This window comes from Centruroides vittatus, unplaced genomic scaffold (assembly GCF_030686945.1).
Source record: "Centruroides vittatus isolate TY-2023 unplaced genomic scaffold, ASM3068694v2 contig_345, whole genome shotgun sequence".
In the NCBI taxonomy this organism is placed as follows: Eukaryota; Metazoa; Arthropoda; class Arachnida; order Scorpiones; family Buthidae; genus Centruroides; species Centruroides vittatus.
In genome coordinates this window covers 1,030,988-1,056,985 of record NW_027122170.1, presented here as the reverse complement: position 1 = coordinate 1,056,985, position 25,998 = coordinate 1,030,988, and the positions used below count along the sequence as shown (strand labels likewise).

The following is a 25,998-nucleotide window of genomic DNA, read 5'->3' as shown; positions in this document are numbered from 1 at the left end:
GAACAAGTGGAAACAGTGCTAACTATTGGAACAAAATTAAACGTTAGAATGTATTGATATAATAGAAACAAATCCTGTAAGATGGATATGTAATGAACTGTCAGAAAAAGTTAGAATGAATTGTTGGCAGAGAAACCAAAAATTCCTCAAATACTTCAAAACATAAATAGAATTAGAATAGGCTAGTTTACAGTAGTCAAGTTACTTTATATCAGGCAATATTTAAAATGGTGTCAAATGAGTTAGTGTGTGTGGCATCTCGGTAATAACAACTGTAATTGGGAACAAATTATTGAAAATCATGGTAATTGGGAACGATCAATATGGGCGAGAAAGTGGATTAGCAGAAGAGATGGACTTAGTGCATCTGCAACTCCAACTCTGTTAAAAGAATTGGCTTCAGAAGATAGAGAATCATATAAAAATTCTCTACGAACGTCTGTAGAGCAATTTGAAGATCTCAGTATGATTGTTAGTAAGAAACAAAAAAAATCAACATATTTTAGAGAACCAATATCAGCAACAATGAAAATGGAAATCACATTGTTATATAATGAGTGGTGACAGCCTAACATCTCTTCAGTATCTGTATCGTGTTTCAAAAAACACACTATCTGTGTTTCTACATATGGTTCTTTCTGCCATTTATTATGGTTAATACATAATTGTTAAAAATGTTAAGCGAGTTTCCGGGCAATCCTGAATCATATCCTTCTCTTGGGTATTGGTATTAGAGCAGAAGTATGACAAATTGGAATTAAGTTGTTGATGGATGGTGGTTTTATAAAACATTGTACTTTTTGTAAAGTTGAAGAAATTTACTTACCTTTCCATTACTTGACTAATTATTACTCTTATTACTCATGTGTTTTGTTGCAATGGTAATAACAATACAACTTTACTTTTCAAAATCAAAATGAGGCTGTCTTTGACTAGCATTAAAAAAGAATAGTCACACTATTCAAGTTGTTATTCAAGGCAAGTAAAAAGTTGAAAAAACCTCAACTGCACTTGAAACCAACTTTAAAGGATATTTCAAGTCAAGTAAATAACAGGTTCACATTGGTCAAGTGGTTTCAAGTTACTTGATTTCAGGTCGCTTGAATTCATGTAACTTAATTAATGTGAAGGAGCCTGAAGTGTTCTCAAACTGATATACCACAAAGCTAGGATAATACATGAATTGTATCCATACTGAAAGAACAACAAAGAATAACATCTTAGTGTCTTTAGATTAATTGGCTAGTTGTTTATCTGGTAAATTAGATGTCTTTTGTGTGTAATCTGAGATATAAACAAGTTCTATTTTTAAATTTTTTTTAGTAATTTAAAAATTGAAAATGTTATCCTTATTAAAGCACTGCTTATGAAATAATGAAATAATTCTATTGCTGTCTTTATATATATATAGTCAAACCTGTTTTTATGTGCGATTTTTTTTAATGCGAATTTTTAATTTGTGCGGTTTTTTTGTGTGATTTTTTTTTATTTTTTTATTTGTGCGGTATAGTTGGCGACTAGTCTCGTGCGATTTGTCATGTCTCACGTTGACTTATTATAGCTAAATAAACTTATTATAGCATAAATGCACTTATTATAGTAATATTATTGCATGAATATGCGAAAAATGAAATTATTTACTTTTTAAGTCAACAAAACACCACCTGGACAAAAATATGTAAAACAGACGATAGACCAGACGATGCAGTCAAGTGCTGACATCTGTTGTCAATAAATTGTATTTCGTACGGTTTTGAGAGCTATTTTCTATGTGAGACTTTTTTTATGCGGTCCCTGTTGACCGCATAAAAAAATATTTTTTTTAATTGTGTTGCGAAAACTATTTTTTATAGCCACTCGTGAAGTTTCGTGCGATTTTTTTTTTTTTTTTTTTTTTTTTTAATGCGGTCTCTATCCCCTGCATAAAAACAGGTTTGACTGTATATATATATATATTTCTGATAGTCACATTTATTACTTAAAATATAACATTTTAAAAATAATTTTAAAGGAAATTGTTTCTTTTTAATACCAAGTTTGGGACCGTCCATAAATTACGTAAGGGTGATTTTGGCCATTCTAGACCTTCACTTACCCCTGTGTAAGAAACCATAATATTTACTTTGACCCCCTACCCCTTTCCTATCTATGTAAAATTTAGGCATGATTTAAAAAAAAGATTTTAACAAAACAAATTTTTTTATGGAACTCTAAAAATCTTAGGTCCAAAATATATAATTATTAATTAGTTAATTAATATGTACTGTTATTTATAAAGACTTTGTGAACAAATTTAAAAATATAAAAATTTAATGAATTCGAATGAACAATTTATTTTAAAAACTTTATTTTTTTAATTATCAACATTTTTTTTGTTGTTATTATCATTAATTGACGTCATAATATTCATTTTTATATTAATTTTAATTTTCACAAAAGGACACACAAAACTTTGACAGATCGACTAGTTACTACAAGTGTAAACAGAAATGTCATACAAAACAAAACAAGAGAGAGAACACCACACTGCCTTTTTCCCATGATAAAAAATGTGTGGAACGTGAGGGTACCAGTGTTGTTATTCTATCACGTCACACGAGATGGCATTGGTACAACGAGCGTTTTTAATAGAAACTGCCAAATTCAAAACTTCACTCGACGAGATAAAAAAATAAAAATAAGAATATTACATAAGACATGATCTATTACCCCCTACTCCTGAGTAAGAAATTGTAAGAAATCCTTGACTCCACCCACCCCAAAATATCTTACATAATTTATGGATGTCCCCTTTTTCTTGTTTTAGTCTTTTTTGATTAAATTTATTTGTAGTTCAATGGAAGTATTATTAATGGAAAATGTGATTTTTTCCCCCCCCCCTCCCAGATAACAGAAGTGTATTCAAGAAGGAGAACAGATGACGAAAATATTCAGATTACTATAAAGAGAGTTGCAGAATTGGCCCCAAATCACCCTGAAGTGAATAGACTTTTTAATACACAAATGAGAAGGTAAGTTTATATGAGAATTTATTAATCTGGTGACATATTTTTTATATATAGTTCTTAAATTTATCAGAAATATTATAAAATAAGTTTTTGTAGAGAAGAAAGATAATTTATATAATGTTTATTCTTTTAATATTATATTTGAATGCTCCTACAAGGTAGTTTATATCTTTAGTTTAGTAGGTTTTGTTGTTGCATTCAATATTAAATCTTTTTTGTATGAATAGAACTTACATGATAAATTTTGTTCGTTATGTTAAGGGTTACATGCTATAGTAGAATTATTAATTTCTGTACTAGAGTTAATAATAGGTTAACATTCGAAAAATGATTTATAGCAATATTAGCAATTTTACCCTTTGAGAATGGATACTTTTCAAGTGTGTACTTTGCAGGCTGGTAATTATTTGATTTTTGTGGAGTTGAAGCTAGTTTAAACACTGCAACTGTTGCTGACATTTTGTTACTCAGCAAATCTCTGCATACTGTGGTTGTTTGAACAAACTCTGGTAATCTTGTTTTGACAAGCTGCAATCATGGCTCTGAATCTCAGTTACTTTCAATAGTAGTGAAGGTTCAGTATCCAATGGCAACTGAAGACTTACATTAAATATTCAGTCACAACAATATGTGAATTTATTGGTTGTTAATTTCTTATGTGCTTATGTATGGTTCTGCATTTGATTATGCAATGTAAATCTTCTGTTACCGTTGGCTATTCAATCTTTTGGTATTGTCAAAAGTAATTAAGACTGGCCTTATGTCTTAGGAAATAAAATTTGTCAGATTTTTTTTTTCTCTTGTTGTATCGTTGAATGAAATCAATACTTAGATCAGAACCGTATGTTTCGATCATGTTTTCATCACTCTTGAACTTTTCAGAACAACTTGTAGTTTGTATTATAGTGTATTGCATAAACATCTGAATTGCTAACAATTCTTGTTTACTGAGATTGATACATAAATTATTTATCATTTTATTATTTAAACATTTCATTTCTTATTAAAATTTTAAGTAATGAATACCAAAACCTATAACAAAGAACATGGGTTATAAAGGCAACAGTTGAACTTTAGTGAATGAAACAAAACAATAAAAAATTTGAATATTTAAAAAAATGCTTTTATTGGTTATGTTTTGAGATTTTGGAGCAGGGAGCATGGGGGTTGTGGCCACTCCCTAAAATGTTAAAATACATTATCATTAAATTTAAGTACGTCCTCAGACTTTCAGCCTTCTATCTTCATTAGAAGTGGCTGAAATTTGATTTGGAAGATTTGAGGATGTGATACAAAGCAAATTAGTGTTAAAAAAAATAGATCATTTTTAAAATTGTTATTGCAAAGTAATTTTAAAATATTCATAAATATAAATGATTTAAAAAGCATAAATGTTATTGAAGAGTGAAAAATGTTTGAAAATTGGCTGTCCAAAACTCAAGCAATACAATTTTATGTTGTAAAAGGAAGTTTTATTCCCAGAAAAATAAAAAAAACTGTATTTTTTGAAACTTTATATAAGTTTTGGGTTTTTGTGGTGGCTGTTACAATACATAAAACAGTTTCATGGAAGACTGATAATAAAAATTTATCTTCAAGTGATAGTAGTATAAATATGCCGATTCTAGCTCACCTAAATACGAACACCTCAGAATGTGAACGATTTTGAAATTGTATGATTTTTAATGACTTTTAATCATAAAATTTTAAAATCAAATAACTTAAAAATCATAAAAAAATGATTAAAAATTAAACAATTTTCAAAATCGCTCACATTTTGAATTATTCACATGGCTCAAAACGTTTATAACTCAAAATTAGAAAATCATTCAAAATGTGAATGAGAAAATTAAAAAATACCCAAAAAATAATAGATTCAAAAATAAAAAAAATTATCTATCAATATGTAAAAATCTTCCACTAGGCATATCAAAATAATTATATATTTTAAGAGACTATAAAAAGTATTCTTTTTTAAAGGTGTAGTGGAAGTTCTCTTCTTCTATTGTTGTCATTATTAAAGTTGGCAATGAAATAATCTCTGACTCTTTTAAAAAATGAATATTTAATAAAAAACTCAAAGTTGGAATCATTTTTATTCAATAAAATTAATTAAACTCAATGATATGTGCTTCATTCTAATCTCACAATCTTTCATACCTTTGTATGCAAATTTTAAATTTTTTAATGCTTTAATATCTTTATCTGTCATTTGTTTATTAAATCTTTCTGGCAGAAAAACTTGAAATTCTGTTTGATCATAATCCTTTAGAACTACAAATATTTTATCACCATCATTAGTGGATAATGATTTAAAATGAGGAACTGAATATTCGTAATCAATTGTTAGTTCGTTTAACTTTTTTGTGGGAGTATTTTGAAGTTTACCAATAGCATTTAGTTCAAGTTTTCAGAGTCTCCATTTATATAGGAAAAAGTTTATTCAATATAATTTATAAATAATGAAATATCATATCTAAAGATTTTATCATCATCTGATGAAAAATCATACAATTTCAAAAATTGTTCACATGCTCAAAATGTTTATAATAAAAAAATTATCTATCAATATGTAAAAATTTTTCTTGTGGCATACATAAAAATCTTCCACTGGGCGTATCAAAATAATTCGTCTTACGTGAACGCCCGCTTTTATCGTTATAAATATAATAGGACTGAAATTTCTCTCTATTGTGAGTTATTATCAACTTAAGATTATGAAAATCAATCTCCATTTATATAGGAAAAAAATTTATTCAATATAATATCATTTATTACAAATTCTAGCTAACAACTATATTTTTATAATTATTTTCAATAAATTCGTCTGAGAACCTTTTCTTTAAAATAACATCACACCAATCATTTCTCATACTATTAAAATTGTTTATTATTTTTAAAAAATATTTTATTTAAACCACATAAAATATTTTTATCATCAAATGTTTTAATATATTCATAATATTCTTTAGTAATGTAATTGAAAGAAGGAAGGAAGAACGAATATTTTTTTTTAAAACTTGATACTTGATACTTTTGCAGTAATATTTTATTGTAGCTATATTTGCAAATATAAGAACAAAGTGGTTCTATATATGTATTATCTATTGTTTTTATATAACGTTTTTCATTATTATATATAAAACTATTACAATTTAAACAATATCTATTTCCATTTTTAAAATTAAATTCAAAAATTCTAAATTCCTTTTCAAACTTTATTTTTTTAAAATATAATCACATTAACAATTCCAACCTTTTTCTTTATGAAAGATAAATTGTATATATTGTCTTTTTTTAAGAAATCCAAAACATCATATTTATTTTGAAATAAACTTAGTGGCAAAAAATCTATATTTGAATTTTTACCTCCAATATTTATAATATCAACTTCATGAGAATAAAAAATATCTTTATGGATTTTATTACAAAATACTCCAAATTTATCAATATTTTTTTCATTTTTTAATTCATTATGACAGAAAAGACATTTATTGATACTATATAAATCTATTTCGATATTTTTTTCATCAACTGGTTTAAAATAAATTCCATCCTTGTTTTTAACAAATTTAAAAAAAAATTTTGTTCTTCTACAGTAAAGTTAGATTTCATTTATTATATCCACTTTTTAAAATTGTCTTATAAAATTTTCAGAGAAAATCTGATGTTCCGATATTTTTTTCCAATTAACTTCATCTTTCAATTCTCTCGTTTTGAAAAATTATCCCTCTTTATTCTAGAGTCCATTTATATAAGAATGGCCTAATGCAGATGTATGAATACTATCTTCTAATATATGCCTCTTATCATCATCCGGTGATAATGCTAACTTATTTACAGTAGAGTCGTTAATAGGAATCAATTGGGGACTGGGGTTGTTCGGATTAGTGATTTGTTCCGATTACCGATTATGTACGAAAAAATACATTAACCTGTTCGATGTTCAAATTTTTCTCCGTTGCGTGTCGCTTCCTGTTGAATTTTCGTCGATTTTAAGCCTAACGAAAATTTTCATAATAATAATCGAGGCTATTGTATCGTTAAAAATTATTTTTTTCTTTTGTACAAACAAAATAAATATATTGAAGAATATAAAAACATGAAAATTATACTTTAGAAGTAAATCTAGTAGTATCAAAAACGTTCGATTCGGCACGACACAGTCCGACTGAAAATCGTTTCGATTACCGGGGTTCGGATTAATGACTCTCTACTGTATTTTCAAAGAATAAAGTTCATGCTTTTTACTTCTAATTAGATTCATTGTTCTATATTGCTCCCTTTTATTAAATAAACAGTGTTTATAATCTTCAAATGATATTCTCTGATTAATGACACATTTTTTAATATCTTTAGCTTCCTTTTCAACTTTATTCTCAACTTTCAAGGCATACATTTTTGATCTTAATCCAACAAATTCTGTCATTATCTTACCATTATTGTCATCTTTCATTTTATCTAAAACTTTCTTGTTTTCTCTAGGTATATCATATTCATTGTCTTCTTTATAATCTGATGTATCAAAGTAATTAGTCATTCCTTTCATATCTTGGTAGAAATCATCAGTTTTTATATCATAAATGTAAGAACTGTGTCTTGATATAATAGTTTTATATTATCACCATATTTCAATTTCATAACATTATAATGGAAATCATACGTTAAAGTTTTTGATAGATCTAATATACACATTCCCACATATATGGGCTTATTGAATTTTATTTTCATTTTATTCACGTGAATGGCCGAAAGATTTTCAGCAAATATAGTTCTATCTTTGAAATTAGGTTTAGCAATCAATTTTTCAACCTTTTTTGCATCACAACATAATTTGATATCAACTCTCTCTCTTATGTTTTCCATTGTCTTTCCAAATACAGAGTTATTCATTAGTTTACAAAAATCCTTTTCAAAATCATTATTAGCATTTGTTGTCATTTTTGTATTCAAGTCTATATATTTCTTTAGCCAGTTTGATTGTTTAAATTCTAAAACTGTTATGTATTTTTTTAAGCTTCAATTCCATTTGTAGACACTGTTTTAAATTTCTATAATGAATTACATACTTTTCTTTATCGTAAAGTGTTGTTAACGCCTTCAGCCCTTAGCCCGAGATATCTCGGGCAAGTTGTATAGCGTTACAAAAAATGGGGTCCTTTAGGACCCCTAAAAAAATTTTTTTTTTTTGATTTTTCGGATGTTTTCTAAGTCTCCAAATTTTTTGAAAAATTTTTACCCGCGCGAAAAAATTTTATTGCGAGTTTAATTAACCTTTAATGACACGCGATTAACGCTTAATGGTTTTTTTATGGGATTTTTTTATAAAACTTTATTCATCTTTCTAAAGTTCTAGTGCGTCGATTTTACTTCGGTAAAGTTATTTAAAGCTATTTTCTGATGTCAAAAACAGCATTCAATAGTTTTTTAATTTTTTTAATTAATAGATTTTATTATATATACGTTTAATTAAGTCGAGGGGGTTGGAAATTTCAATTAAAATCGTAATTTTAAAAAAATATTTAGAAATATACCGCCATCTAGTATTCACCCTACTTTTTACCCTTCTCCTCCTGAGAGTTTCATGAGAATGTCCCGCGAAAGACGACACCAGCTGTTCTCAAGGTCATCCAGCTGTGTAAACAATGACACATCTGGTGTCAAGTTTCGCGCTAAGGCGAGACAAAGGAAATTGTACTTTGAAGCTTTTTCTTCAAAATTAACACATTTCTATAATTTTTTTTTCGTTTTTATGTTTAACTACATTAAAATTAAAAAGTATTTAATTCGCCAGAGTCTGAACGAGTTAATAACTTTGATTGTTTTGATCCATCAGGCACTCTATTCTCTGGAGCTAAAGGAAGATCTGTATGATAATCATGTAATTCTTTACGATATTCTAGATCAACTTCTAAAATGTAGCCAGTTTCTGAATCATCATGTATTTGTGTTACATCTATATTTGTATCAGACCATTTAAATTTTTCATATGGTAAATATTGATTCATAGCCCATCCATATAAATTATTAGCATCTAAATACATTAAATAATTTGATTCTTTCTTTTCGTTATAACCTTTCATATACAGGGTGTTGTTTTTTAAACTGACGGTACTCAGAGACATCTGTAGAGCAATCTAACAGCTGGACTGTCACCAAATTTGGGAGAGTGACTAAGGACGACATGGGAAGAGATTTCGCAAAGAAAAAAAATAGTACCCAAATTCGCCGGTACGGGTAAATTTGGCACTGTTGCAGTGAAACAGCAAGAAATGTCAGAGCAAATGTCAACCGTGTAGCATGGTCGATTGGTTTTAATTCTTGCAGGCAGCTTATCTTGTATGGATAGTACTTGGAGAACTTTTTGCAGAACTTGCCATACCGTTGAAGGCGTCATTTTCAATCGTCGTGCCACTCTCCAGGCACTGCTACTACCAGCAACAGTCCCCTGTAAACCTTCAACAAGTGCAGTCTGTGAACCTTCAACAAATTCTTAGCTGTTTCGCTACAACAGCGCCAAATTCACCCCTACTGGCGAATTTGGGTACTACTGTTTTCTTTGTGGAATCTCTTTCCCATGTCGTCCTTAATCACTCTTCCAAATTTGGCGACAGTCTAGTTGTTAGATTGCTCTACAGATGTCTCAGAGTACCGTCAGTTTAAAAAAACACCCTGTATTTATTATTTGCTTTGCCATATCTATTACAACATTGGGAGATTCCACCTGTAATTCCTTTTTGAAGCATTAAAATCATATCATAATCATTTAATTAATAAATCTAATTTAACTTCTGTTGTTTTTAACATTGCATCCTATGATAATCCAGGTGCTGTATAATAAAATGCTGGATCCAGTTTATACGTTTTAATGCATACATCTCTGAAATTTTCAAATATATCAGACAATATTAGAACATCTATTTTCACACACAAATCAGAATATTTTCCCATATTTCTAATATTAAATTCTTTCCATACTTTTTTTGCATGATTGTATTCCTCACAGATATATCACTTTCATTCAATTCACTATAAAATGTTTGTTTTGATAATAATTGCATTTCATTGCATTTTAATTCATTGTCCATATAATCATAGGGATAAATACCCTTTTGAATAACAAGATCTAATTTGTCTTTGGGAAAATATTTCATTGTATTTCTAAATTGTTCTTTTTGAAGATTACTAGATAATTTGTCTATGCTACTAGCCATAAATTTAAAAGAGTCAATGAGTCTTAATTTTATATTTCCAACACTTTTACCAAATGAAATATATCTATCTTCATTATTTGGAATTAAATTAATTTTTCTGTTATCATATCCAAGAACCTTAACAAATAAATGTGCATCTTATCCACTTAAATTGTAAATAAACACAGGAATAAAAGATGGATTCTTATAATTTAAATTACAGCTTTCTTTTGTGTGAAGGGCCTCTGTATTTCCATGTTAGATGATTGTGATCTTTAACTTTCTTTTCATCACTTTTAATAACTTTAATACATATATGATCATCATTTTTCATCTCTTCCATGGGCTTAATGTTTTTATAAAATTTCTCTATTTCTTCAGCCTCTTTTTTAACATCTCCACAAATTTCTTTGGAGCATTTGGTCCTCTATAAACAACAGGTGATTTGTATTCATTATAAGCATATTTTACATAATAACAAAAACTCGTGGGATCATGTTTCTGATAAGCCATTGTATATGATTTTTCAGGATTTGGCTGACACGTATGCATTTTTCTTATTAAGCATTTAAAATCTGCATAGATGACAAATGGAGGAGTGATTCAACTTTTTAAATTCAATTTGTTCATCTTTGCAAGGCATTTCAATTTTCACAGGCTTATTTGTTTTACAATAATTTTTGTGATTGATTTTTCAATTTATCTTCTGAATAAAAGTACGTGAAACATCTTTCATATGGTAAAATCTTATGCCTATTTTTTGTAAGCTGACTTCTAATTAATCGAGATAAATTCTTTATCAAGCAATAATGTGATTTCTCTTCTTTTTTAACATATAACAAATTAACACGTTTATCTAACTTGTTTTCAGTTATTCTTAAAAGATAAATAACATATCTTTTGTCATAACTATATACATTAACAGATATGTTGTTTTTCTTTTCAAATTTTTTAACGTCATGTATAGCAACAGGAAAATGAATTCTATTAAAATTAACTCTTGCTCATACTGTTTATATTTTATAACTCTCTCAGCACTTTTAGGAACTGAATGTAAATAAGCTAAGATAGACATTCTTGATCTTCATTCTTAATTTTTAAAACAGGTTTTTTATCTTTGATTACTTTAGGTAAATCTATATAGGATTCTCCTCTTAATGGAAAATATTTATTAATTCTCAACTCAAAATTATTTATTTGACTCAAAGTCCAACCTGATCCTTTTGCTTAAACATCATCCATTTCTTTTAATAACTTTTCAATAACTTTATCATAATACAGTAGAGACTCATAAATCAGAATCGCCGGTAATCGGCACGATTTTCAGTTGGACTGTGTCGTGCTGAATTGAACGTTTTCGATACTAAATTAACTTCTAAAGTATAATTTTCATGTTTTTATATTCTTCAATATATTTATTTTGTTTGTACAAAATGCAGAAATAATTTTTAACGATACGATAGCCTTGATTATTATTATAAAAATTTTCGTTAGGCTTAAAATCGACGAAAATTCAACAGGAAGCGACACGCAACAGAGAAAAATTTGAACATCGGACAGGTTAATATATTTTTTCGTACATAATCGGTAATCGGAACAAATCCCTAATCTGAACAACCCCAGTCCCCAATTGATTCTGATTTTCGGTTCACTACTGTATTCATTTATATTATCTGATTTCAATATTACTTTATTATCAGTCTTTGAGGGAAAAATGTTGATATTCCTCTTCTTTTATATTCACAGAATAGTTTAAAGTTAATTTTCAAGTCTTTATCTTTTAATATTTCTTGTATTTTGTTCACAACAAACTCTCTTGCATTTTCTAGAAAATCAATAGGAATGATATGACCATGAATATTATCTATCGCAAATGTTTTTAATCTTCATACACTGTTTCAATTTCTCGAATGGCTTCATTAATATATAATGCTTCCTTATGTTCTCTCTTTTCAACGTGAACTTTAAAATTACTTTTTAAAATGTTATATTTAAGCAATAAATGTGACTAACAGCAATAGAATTATTTCATAAGCAGTGCTTTAATCAAGGCTTAAAGTGACTCTCTTTTTTAGCTTTTTCTGAGAAAAATGCACTTTTTTAGCTTTTTTCACTTCCCATGTAAAATTTTTTTTCTGTAAATGCGCTCAGGAGAGAAATAGCGACCAGCACGTCCCCGTATATTTTATGGACCATGCGCGACATGATAAGGCACTGTCGTATACACATGTAGTGTTCTACATTTATATAGACTAACAAAACGAGGAGCTTCCCAAAGCTTGATACTCTGCACATGCTGTAGGAATTTGCACGTGGGTTCTCCTTGCTTGTATCCTTGTGAAATACTGATCTCCACAGCGCTTCGATATAATCACGCTGCATTAAGTCAAGTACACTTCTAGTTCGGCGTTAAGAGTGATTTTTATACAGCATTATTTTTAGTATTTGTATTTATTTAAGCGCAGTGGACAAAAGAAAGAAATAGATTTTATTTAATGCTAACAGTAGAAACTCATGTTTTAGCAACGGAAAATCGTATAGAACCCAATACTTTCTGAAGTAAGTTGCTAAGCAAACTTCTTTCCAACTGCCTGCTATTTTTTAGCTTAAATGATGACATCACTCGTTTTTGACTACCGTAGAAAAACTGAAAATAATAATTGTTGAGCCATAATAAATTTGATTTCTACTGTTGTTATTAAATAAAACGTTGTAGGACACTCGTTTCAAGGCTTGTATCTTTCTAGCACTCTGTAAAATTAAAGATCGAGCGAATCTTGTGCCAGGAAATACAAGATTTTAAACTAATATCCTAAATATTAATAACTTCTGTAGAGACAATCTTTAGACAAAGACAAAAGTTTGGTTTTAAGTGGATGCTTATATATTTGGCATGCACTATGGTTTTCTGCATTCTAACGGTGTCCTTCATTTTCCATTTCGACAGAAACTATAAAACTCGTCACGCGCGTGCGCATTCGAACAGCTGCGGTCAATCCGGCACCAAATTAAAAAATTAATTTGTAAATATTTAGCGTCGAAAAACTGCTATTTTCACTTTAATCTAGCTTTTCGATATGCTTCTAGTCAAACTCAGTCAAAAAATTAATTTAATTATAATTTATTGAAGATTTTAATTTTTTAATATTAGAAAGTAATTAGCATAAATTACATGGTGTCATGTCTCATCTTCACTCCCGTTCAAGTTTATTGTCCTATACATGCACCGATGTTTGCTTTTACTTCTGCTGGGGTTTTATTTCAACCTCGACCATTTGGTTACGTAAAGTGGGGAGACGGGTGTCACGTGATCGCGTACCTGACTTTTCACAAGTTCCCTTACCTTGAAAGAAACTTATATTTTTTCTCGATTTAATTATTATTAATTAACTTTTTTGATGGATTCTTATATCTTTGTATTATCTAAAGTTGCAGATATAAATGCGTAAAACTTTATTTAAAAAATTGTTTTTCTTATATTTTAAAATTCAAAAATAAATTAAATATTGGAAATGCTAAACTATAAGTACAGTGTGTTTTACATTATCATTGCGAACAGATACAGCCATTTTATAAACGTATTTATTATTTTAATTTTTATAAATTATTTAATTTGGTGCAACGTGATCAATTAATTACAGTCAAACCTGTTTTTATGTGCGATTTTTTTAATGCGAATTTTTAATTTGTGCGGTATAGTTGGCGACTAGTCTCGTGCGATTCGTCATGTCTTACGTTGACTTATTATAGCTAAATAAACTTATTATAGCATAAATGCACTTATTATAGTAATATTATTGCATGAATATGCGAAAAATGAAATAATTTACTTTTTAAGTCAACAAAACACCACCTGGACAAAAATATGTAAAACAGACGATAGACCAGACGATGCAGTCAAGTGCTGACATCTGTTGTCAGTAAATTCTATTTCGTACGGTTTTGAGTTATTTTCTATGTGAGACTTTTTTTATGCGGTCCCTGTTGACCGCATAAAAAAAATATTTTTTAATTGTGTTGCGAAAACTATTATTTACAGCCATTCGTGAAGTTTCGTGAGATTTTTTTTAATGCGTTTTTTTTAATGCGGTCCCTATCCCCTGCATAAAAACAGGTTTGACTGTACTGTGGTGCATTAATATGGGCATAGCCAGGAAGGAGCATGGGTGGGCATGCCCCCCCAGTTAACCTGGTGCCCCTCCCCAGAAAATTACAGCCTCTACTAGGTCCCCCAATAACAAACTGGCTACACCAATGCGCGTTAATTAATATGGAGGCGAGACTCGATTCAATTGCTTTTTCATTTCAGACGTTAATTACAGTGTTATTTTAATGTAATTTTATACATAATGTATGTTTATTATAATTACAAAGCAATTATAAAAATAAAAAGCATGCATTCCATCTCGATATTTTGTAAGCGAAATTTTATGATTTTAATTTTTAAAAAATGAGATTTTTATTTATAATTTCTGTAATTTGATCTACGAGGCGTGTTTTTAAAGTAAGTACCGTTTTAATATAACGCCGCTGGAGTGCTGCAGTCGACTGTGTTTACTGTTGTTTGTGTGTTATTGAAATGCCGCCGCTCATTGAGAATCCCGCCAACTGCGAAGTGCGTGCCGTTATTCGTTTTCTCAGTGCTAAAGGCTCGAAAGAGGCTGAAATTCATTGCCAAATCAGTGAAGTTTATGGTGAAAGTGTTATTTATGAGTGATGGAATGGTACGAAAATGGGTTAGGGCTTTTATAATGGCCGCACAAACATTCACGATGAGGAGCGAAGTGGGCGACCTTCAGTCATTATCAACGATTTGATTGAAAAAGTGGACTGTAGAGTGAAAGAGAACAGACGATTCACAATTTCATCTTCATCTAAAGAGTTTCCTGCAGTTTCAAGAAGTGTTCTCTATGAAATTGTGACTGGACGATTAAATTATCGGAAGTTGTGTTCCCGTTGGGTGCCGAAAATGTTGACTGAGGAGCACAAAACCAAACGTTTGGCTAGTGCATTGACTTTTCTTGAGCGCTACAGTGACGAGGGAGATGATTTTTTAAGCCGTATTGTTACAGGCGATGAAACGTGGGTGGCCTACGTTACACCGGAATCGAAGCAACAATCCGTGGAATGGCGACATTCACCATCTCCAAGGAAAGTCAAGTTCAAGCAAACAATTTCTGCTCAGAAAATCATGTGCACGGTGTTTTGGGACAGATACAGAGCTTGTTGATTTTTTGCCTCATGGTGAAACGATCAATTCAGCTGCATACTGTGAGACTTTAAAAAAAACTCTGCCGTGCAGTACAAAACAAAAGGCAGGGCTTACTGAACAAGGGTGTCGTTTTGCTCCACGATAATGCTCATCCACATACGGCAAATCAAACTCAAGACCTAATCACATCATTTGGCTGGGAACAATTAGACCACCCTCCATACAGTCCCGACCTAGCGCCGAGTGACTATCATTTGTTTCTGCATTTGAAGAAGCATCTGGCAGGGCAGCGCCATAACAATCACGACAAAGTCAAAACGATCGTTCTGCAGTGGTTGTCTCATCAGGCGGCAACATTCTTTGAGAATGGAATACAAAAGCTGGTCCCACGATACGATAAGTGTCTCAATATTAATGGGAATTATGTAGGAAAGTAGTGTAAAATATGGGCTTTCACATAAATAAAAATTTTGTTAAAAATGTTTGCTTGTTTTTTTATATTTCAAAACGGTACTTACTTTAAAAACACACCTCGTATAAGAGCAAAAAACTAAACTTATCAAATATCAACTCTCTGTAAATAATTTCATCATTTACTTATTAAGGTCAGATTTGTTAAATTTCATGGGATTGTATTATTTTTCAACTTCAGGGTAGTAGAAAACTTTGTATATTTTCTCCCGTGAAAGTAATAGACTCTGCCGGTTCCCCACTGTAAAGGACAACAAACTGCTAAATGTTTAAATACATTGTTTTCATAAACTCTTTTCTCTGTCAGTTGTGGGTCGAATGACTAACAAATTGTTTTATTGTATTCAGGGGAATAGATTTGTGAGACTAGTATTACCAGTAATGAATTCTGTAATTTTATTTTTAATCATTTAAAAAATATTGATAAAATTACCAAATAAATGATTGGGTTACAATTACTAGTGGTATAGCTATATAACAGACGGCAAATGCGACTCAGAGAGCCGCATGCAGCTCTTTTTGAGTTTCATGTGGCTCTTGCCGAAAGTGTTAATTTCTGCTTTTTATTATTATTTTTTCAGTTTTATTTCTACAATTTTGTGAAAATATGTTTATTAAAAAAATTCAATACTTGTTTTATATCATATAATAAAATCGAGGTACAGAACTGCAGTACAGAATAAAAAAAAGTACAGGACTGTGGCTCCCATGCATTTTGCAAAACCTACATTTCGGCTCCCACTGAACTTTTGCTTGCCCACCCCTGCTATATAATGAACATGCAACCCACTGATTCTGCCAGAAGTTGTTTTTTTTATTCTTTAATTACATTTTTTTATGAAGAAATCAAAAAATGTACATTGAAAGTAAATGGCATTTGAAATTTGGCATGTTATATGGAAACACATTCTGGTACTTATGTTACTATTCCATTTGCTTTGCTGTGTAACGGTGGGAATTCTGTACGGGACACATGAAAACTTAATGCGGGCCTGTTCTGGCTTAATGCAGTCTTACTGGTCACTTTTCTGGAGTATAAACTCAGCCTAACTATTTTCATATTTAATCTTATCAGTCCACTTAATAATCAATCAAATATATGCAATGTTATTAATACAAAATATGTGTGCGTTTGTGTGTTTTTTTAATAATGCCTGTTTTCGTTCATTTTAACACTCTTAGCTTTTTTAGTTTTTTCAGTGTGAACTCTCTTTTCTCACTTTTTTTTATTGCCATGACTGCTTTAAGCCCTGTTTAATAAGGATAACATTTTCAATTTTTAAATTACTAAAAAAAATTTAAAAATAGAACTTGTTTATATCTCAGATTACACACAAAAGACATCTAATTTACCAGATAAACAACTAGCCAATTAATCTAAAGACACTAAGATGTTATTCTTTGTTGTTCTTTCAGTATGGATACAATTCATGTATTATCCTAGCTTTGTGGTATATCAGTTTGAGAACACTTCAGGCTCCTTCACATTAATTAAGTTACATGAATTCAAGCGACCTGAAATCAAGTAACTTGAAACCACTTGACCAATGTGAACCTGTTATTTACTTGACTTGAAATATCCTTTAAAGTTGGTTTCAAGTGCAGTTGAGGTTTTTTCAACTTTTTACTTGCCTTGAATAACAACTTGAATAGTGTGACTATTCTTTTTTAATGCTAGTCAAAGACAGCCTCATTTTGATTTTGAAAAGTAAAGTTGTATTGTTATTATTATTGCAACAAAACACATGAGTAATAAGAGTAATAATTAGTCAAGTAATGGAAAGGTAAGTAAATTTCTTCAACTTTACAAAAAGTACAATGTTTTATAAAACCACCATCCATCAACAACTTAATTCCAATTTGTCATACTTCTGCTCTAATACCAATACCCAAGAGAAGGATATGATTCAGGATTGCCCGGAAACTCGCTTAACATTTTTAACAATTATGTATTAACCATAATAAATGGCAGAAAGAACCATATGTAGAAACACAGATAGTGTGTTTTTTGAAACACGATACAGATACTGAAGAGATGTTAAGCTGTCACCACTCATTATATAACAATGTGATTTCCATTTTCATTGTTGCTGATATTGGTTCTCTAAAATATGTTGATTTTTTTTGTTTCTTACTAACAATCATACTGAGATCTTCAAATTGCTCTACAGACGTTCGTAGAGAATTTTTATATGATTCTCTATCTTCTGAAGCCAATTCTTTTAACAGAGTTGGAGTTGCAGATGCACTAAGTCCATCTCTTCTGCTAATCCACTTTCTCGCCCATATTGATCGTTCCCAATTACCATGATTTTCAATAATTTGTTCCCAATTACAGTTGTTATTACCGAGATGCCACACACACTAACTCATTTGACACCATTTTAAATATTGCCTGATATAAAGTAACTTGACTACTGTAAACTAGCCTATTCTAATTCTATTTATGTTTTGAAGTATTTGAGGAATTTTTGGTTTCTCTGCCAACAATTCATTCTAACTTTTTCTGACAGTTCATTACATATCCATCTTACAGGATTTGTTTCTATTATATCAATACATTCTAACGTTTAATTTTGTTCCAATAGTTAGCACTGTTTCCACTTGTTCAAGCCTAACATTTTTAAAACGAACACCAAAAATATATGTACGGTGGAGCGTCAATTATTCGAATGCCGATCGACCGAAAGCTTTTTAGTCGGGACGTGCGTCGTGCTAAATTGAAAGTTTTTGATACTAGATTGATTTCTAAAGTAAAATTTTTATATTTTTTTCAATATATTTATTTTGTTTGTACAAAATAAAAAAATAATTTTTAACGATACAATAGCCACGATTATTATAATAAAAATTTTCGTTAGGCCTAACGACGACGAAAATTCATTGCAAAGCGACACGCAACGGAGAAAAATTTGAACATGGGATATATTACACTATTATTGAGATATATTAATATACTAATTACATGGGATATACTATATTAATAATGTATTTTTTCGTATATAATCGGTTATCCGCAAAACTGATTTTCCGAACCCAGTGGGGTTCGGAATTGATTCGGGTGACCAATGCTCTACTGTACCAAGTGACTGATTCAAACAGCACTGACAGCAAAGAAAGTTACAAGATCATTACAATGTACTATATTATTCTCAGAATTAAAATTAGAAATCTGATTCATGAAAAAAATTATCAACAAAAACATGGCCAACTAAAGCAAGACCAGATAAAAGGGAATCTACTGTTGTTCTGTAAAAAAAAATCAAAAATATATATGAACAACAAACCTTTCTTTAGTTCAGTAAAAAAAAAAAAACTAGTTATTAAAATTTATATATTTCTTAAATTACAAAAGTATATTATACTTAAAATTAAATTTTTCATAAAATCTGTTTCTATGTGGTTTATAAAGATAGGGTTGTAGTTTTCTCAAACATTCAAAAATATTGTAATTTAGAGGTAAAATATTAATTTAGGAAGGGAAAAAAATCAAAAATATCAGTTATTTTTTTCAAATTTAATAGTAGATCTAGAATTTTAACAATTTTATTATACACTTTTTTTATCTTCTTCAACAGCTTATCACTTAATTTTTCTAATTCACTAACTAATTCTTCTCCACTAATTTTAAATGATTGCGAAACAGACTTTAAAACTTTCAAATTTTCTCTATAAAGTTTAAATAAACTTAATTAATTTATCCTGATACAATTTTAACTTCTCTTCGTATGCTTTTCTTAGTGATTTATCATCTTTAATTTTTTTCTTCTTTGCATAATGATTTCTATTGATGTCTGCAAATATAGGATTAATCTCTTCAATTTTTATCAAACTTTATTAATTGCCAAATTGTTATTTTACTCAAGGCTGCACTAATTTTACTTTATTTTTAATTGCTTTTAAAATTTTACCAAATAACTGGGACAAAATGACAAACTGTCCAGGACACTGGGACAACATTGTCAAACTGGTACAGTCTCGGTCAAAACGGGGATTCCAATTAAACAGATGTTTGGATTTTTCAACGACTTTAGGAAAATAATAACAGACATTGATGTTAGATTTATGTTTTGGAGAAATTCAAATAACGATATGATCTATACTAACGTTGACAATTCAAATTATAAAGTTATAATATCAGATATTTCACTTTGGTTACCATATATTAAGCTATATCCTGAACAACAAGTTAAATTAAATAGTTTATCTTTAAGTCTTTCATCAGATATAGAAATTAATTCGTTTTCTGTTAGATTAATTAAAAGTAACGTTCAGAATGGCTTTAGTGGCACAATAATTGTAAATACAACTACAGATGAAATTAGAAATATTTTTGTAATCCTACAATATCAAGAACAGGAAAACAGTCAGAATCAAAATAATATGATATTCAATAACTTAGATATGACGAGAAGCTGGTTAAGAATTAATAACGACAAATATTCAACATAAGATTATAATGTTTGGTGGGATTAAATACAAATAGTACAGAATCTGGTTGTTTAGTAAGTTATACAAATTATGGGAGACTTTATCCTATAATTCATTTTGATGTTTCTAATCATCCCTCTTATAATAATGTTGGTAATCTGAAAGTTGAATTCTTTGGCGAATTGAGATAAACACCTGCTAAATCATATAGGTTTTATTTTGTTTTACTTGAAAAAATAAAAGGATTTATGAATATGTACAACAAGACTTTTGAAACTATTAAAACTTTAAAGTAAATAAATGGCTTTGTTTCCTTTTGGTCAATATTATGATGAAGTAAAAGAAGGTCCTCCTGGCAATGGTTTCAAATTAACATATGATGGAAATTATGATATGCAAAATAAGATCTTAAAATATTGTGGGAATCCAATGAATGAAAACGATGCTGCAACTAAGGAATATATAGATAATAAATTAGAAATAATCAGTGAATTAAATGGAGATTTTCAAGCTTTTGCAAAAGAAAATGCTAATAAATTAAAAATAATAGATGATGATCATATAACTGATAAAACTGATTTTAAAAAAATATTAATGATTTAGATTTAATTAAGTGTTAATAATTTCGTACAGAAATGAGTGAAAAACTTCAGAAATTAGACAGTAAATGTCGGAAACTATATAACAGAGTTTTCAATGCAAAATTGATGATCCGACGGAAGACAAAAATGTTGTGAATAAATGATATTTAGGGAATAATGCTTTAACTATAAAAGACGAAGTGTTTGCAAAAAATTAAAAAATAATAAACTTATCACATCCTACATGTGACTTTGAGGCTGCTACAAAATTTTATGTAGATACTTCAAGTAACTTTTCATTTGTATTAAGGGGTTTTTTGTATATGAGTGAAGCTAGAATTCCTCTTTATGGTTCAGAATTTTATTTAACTTTAGGATGATTTTCCTATTAGTGAAAGTGATAGAATAAATTACAATTTAAAATGCATGTTTAAATCTAATGGATTTATTCATAAAATTTATTTTGCGATTATATATTATCTAGTATATCTGTGAGTATATTTATCAATGATATACAGTAGAGCATCAATTATTCGACTTAATTGGGGACTGGGGTCGGTCGGATAACCAAAAAGTATGAAAAAATACATTATTAGTATAGTGTATTAGGCTTGGTTTAAATACTAGCCTCCCTTTCATGGTCGAGCCAGTGCTGCCAGCTAAAACATGCAAAAATTTAACAAAAATAATATTAAAGTAGCCAAGACACAACCAAATATTGTAGCACCACATCACTAGCCGACATTTGAATTTGCCGACTAGAACGCAGTTGGTTAATCGGGGGTTGGATATTCGATGCTCATCTGTACTAGTATTTTCTTTTATAAAACAGAAAGAAGAAACTTTTATAATCACGAATGAAACTATTTCATTCAATGTAAAAGATACAGATTTTTTTCTGTATTTTAAATTGTAATTGTATTACGAGGAGGCAGATGATGATAAAATCTTTAGATATGATATTTCATTATTTATATATAAAAACGAATGTATGTATGTGTGTGTGTGTGTGTGTGTTTGTCCTTCATGCATTACCACACCATTTATCCGATTGCCACGAAACTTTGGGAAGTTGTTTAATACATTCCCGCAAAGGTTTGTGGCATATGTGAAGATCACCATTTCCCCCTTTCAAAAATATATTTATATATAGATTAAGGCTTTTATGTCCAACAGATGGCGCTAACTTCAGACGACCTAAGTTTGCTTATCTGTGAGGCATTATGCTTTTCTGTGAGAATGGACTAAAGCAGATCATTTTCTACCTATCTATATAAATAAAATACAACGTTTGTTTGTTCCTACCGATTCCTTTGAAATTTTGACACAACGTTGCATTCGAATACGCACGTGTTTTTATATAATATACATGTCGAAATTCCCCCTACTGGGTGGAGATGGACGGAATTAAGGCTTACCGTGAAGAACTCGGCTTCTATTATACTATTTTAGATGCGGTTTTTTGCATTTTTAATTGCGTTTTAATAGGTGACGTCAACAGAATATACACTAAAAAGGGATTTTTTGAAATTCTCCCACGGGGGAAGTGTTACACATTTATAATAGATACATTTTGAGCCACAACAACGCGTGGCCGGGTCAGCTAGTTATTTATAAATTATATTGAATAAACTTTTTCCTATATAAATGGAGACTCTGAAAACTTGAACTAAATGCTATTGGTAAACTTCAAAATACTCCCACAAAAAAGTTAAACGAACTAACAATTGATTACGAATATTCAGTTCCTCATTTTAAATCATTATCCACTAATGATGGTGATAAAATATTTGTAGTTCTAAAGGATTATGATCAAACAGAATTTCAAGTTTTTCTGCCAGAAAGATTTAATAAACAAATGACAGATAAAGATATTAAAGCATTAAAAAATTTAAAATTTGCATACAAAGGTATGAAAGATTGTGAGATTAGAATGAAGCACATATCATTGAGTTTAATTAATTTTATTGAATAAAAATGATTCCAACTTTGAGTTTTTTATTAAATATTCATTTTTTAAAAGAGTCAGAGATTATTTCATTGCCAACTTTAATAATGACAACAATAGAAGAAGAGAACTTCCACTACACCTTTAAAAAAGAATACTTTTTATAGTCTCTTAAAATATATAATTATTTTGATATGCCTAGTGGAAGATTTTTACATATTGATAGATAATTTTTTTTATTTTTGAATCTATTATTTTTTGGGTATTTTTTAATTTTCTCATTCACATTTTGAATGATTTTCTAATTTTGAGTTATAAACGTTTTGAGCCATGTGAATAATTCAAAATGTGAGCGATTTTGAAAATTGTTTAATTTTTAATCATTTTTTTATGATTTTTAAGTTATTTGATTTTAAAATTTTATGATTAAAAGTCATTAAAAATCATACAATTTCAAAATCGTTCACATTCTGAGGTGTTCGTATTTAGGTGAGCTAGAATCGCATATTTATACTACTAGTGATTTTTATGATATGGAAAGTAAACCAGGGCCAAAATTCGATTGCACAGTAGTTTAAAAATGTTTGTTGGCTGAAAATGTATGAAAAACCAAATTTGGCATACAAAAAATTTTTTGAGGTCACAAAAGTGTGATTTATGAAAGAGAAGAGTTCAAAGATTGTAGACTTTCTAGCTGTTGTTTCACAAAACTTTTTAATAAAAAATGTAGAAAACTTTTGTAGTTAATGAATGAAAAAAATTTATTAATTTTCATTTTATTCATAATTATTATGACATTTTTTGAAGTATTAAACAATAGTTTTTTTTTTTTTCCAGAAATCTCCAACATTTAGAATTTTTGTTGTTGGGTCGTCACTTTTTTGACAAATCGGAGGTATCGGAAATCCCGGAACACGGGTAAGAATTTTAAATTTATTTTTACTTGATAAATGCAAAAAAAATGGAGGAAAAAAATATATACATAAATAATTTTTATTGCAGCATTGAATTGTGGAGAGGAGTTCTTACTTCTATCCAAGAACACGAAACTGGCATGATGATGGCAGTTGACACAGTCCATAAAGTTTTAAGACGAGACACTGTACTTGATCAGATGACACACATAGCACAGGAAGATGCAAGAAATTATAAGGATAATTGTATAAAAAAATTAGCTGGTGCAATTGTGATGACTCGGTAATATTTTCTAACCAATATTTCATAAAAATAATCTGACTGGCATTAAGTTTACATTTAATAAATTTTAAACTTGTTAGTCATAAATACATTTTAAGTCTTGTATATAATGAATGTTAACTTTTATCTTTACCAGAAATGCAAATTTATTTAAAATTCTTAAAAATTATCCTATTAATTCTCCAGTAAATTGACAAGGATAATGGTGAAAACAACTGTTTAGAACCAACATCAAATTTTACTTCAGCTTGCTATGGCTTCTGGAAAAAAAAAACTAATTGTCAGTGATATCAAATGGAAATACCTATGTTTAATGTATGCTTTAGATGTGGAAGTTTATATGATTATGTGATTGATGATTAGTAATCCATGATGCATAGTTGTTATTACTTGATCTTCGTTAGCCACACACAATCATTTAATGTGACAATGATTTGGAAATACGGTTGCTAGAAAGTCACTGATAGACCCATGTATAAAACAATGCCAGTTAAAATTTTAAACTTTGTTTCTGTTTGTACTGAGTTTTTAAATTTTTTTTCAGTTATAATAACCGTACTTACCGAATTGAGGATATTGATTTTGACAAAGATCCAACTCATACTTTCGAGATGAAAAATGAGAGGATTTCTTATATGCAGTATTATAAAAGGGTAAGAATATTTAAGGTTTATAATTTTTTTATATTTTTTCTGTTAAGAATTATTATAAAATTCTCTTGTAATGGGCGACAAAGTTATTAAATTATTTAACTGTTAACAAAGTTATGTACAATGTGAAGCTTTAAATTATTCAAGTAACATCTTTATTCAGAATGTATAAAATGTACATCATATCTGATTGAACAAGATGTTTTATCTGGTAATACAACTATTCTTCATATTTTTGTGAGTTTTTAATTTCTGCCACTTGTCTAGGATATAAATGTATAGAAATGACTTAGTTGAACTCTGTTACAACAAACAAGGATGTACAAGCAAAATACCATAACAATTCTTATTTAGGTGTATTTTCATACATTTCTCAGTTATAAAGAGTTACTTCATGGATATACCAAGTAAATTTTTGGTAGCTATGAAAAAACAATCATTCTTAATTGTTCTCAAGTACAATAGTAGGAAATGCAATACTGAATTCTTGGAAGAGATAAAACTGAAAGGATTACTTAGTTTTATGACCTGCATGGATTAGAGGCCTATCATTTGACTTTCTTTTTGGAAACTGTCCCATTTTTTGACTAACTTACAGCTCTACTCTGCCAATTTACCTAATTGTCACTGTGATTGTAAAATTACTGTGTACTCTACTTAGAAATGAACCTTTGTATGAGAAAGATGTATAATATTAAGAAAAGTCTCTTGGTTTATGAAAGAGTAGAAAATATTCACACATTCCAATGTGGTGCTAAAAACATTTAAGTGTGTAGAAAATTTTCTTTGTCATCTCCAACAGTGTTGACATTATGAAAAAATAAAACAAACTGTAAAGTACTATTTTAGTTTACAACGATTATCGACTCTACCGTGTCGGAAACAACCGTTAACCTACCGGGTACTTTACTCGGATTCGCGTTAGCGTGCCAGGCCTGGACTTTAAGCGTGCACCGAATTAAATAAAGACAATATTTGTCAATAGAAAAAAATCAAAGATTTAATTAATCGTTTAGCAATAACTATGTACAATATTAAGTAAAAATCAAACAATAATTTATTCTAAGAAATTCAACAAAGTCAACCCGACAATTCTCAATTCAAATCTATATCTAACTTAACTATTCCCCTTGGGAATCCGACAAAACCAAAAAGCTTAACTTATAACAATAATTCTTATAAACTAGAAATCCTAAGCGTCACCTCAATATACTCGGAACCTATTTCCTTAAACTCTCAAGACTTTCTCAGACTGTCGATCCAAACTTCGAATCACTTCAAAATCACCTTGGAACTTATTCGAGATC

General features: G+C 29.4%; 1 protein-coding gene across 2 annotated transcripts in view; it reads left to right on the top strand.

Moving 5' to 3' along the window:
- The window catches only part of aub (aubergine), an 80,297-nt gene that overhangs the window by 41,837 nt on the left and 12,462 nt on the right, over positions 1 to 25,998 (top strand). For both annotated transcript variants that reach the window (XM_067269017.1, XM_067269018.1), the window contains exons 5-8: positions 2,887 to 3,011; positions 23,682 to 23,762; positions 23,847 to 24,041; positions 24,586 to 24,694. In XM_067269017.1, coding sequence (XP_067125118.1) covers positions 2,887 to 3,011; positions 23,682 to 23,762; positions 23,847 to 24,041; positions 24,586 to 24,694 — 510 coding nt within the window. The remainder of the gene's footprint in view (positions 1 to 2,886; positions 3,012 to 23,681; positions 23,763 to 23,846; positions 24,042 to 24,585; positions 24,695 to 25,998) is intronic.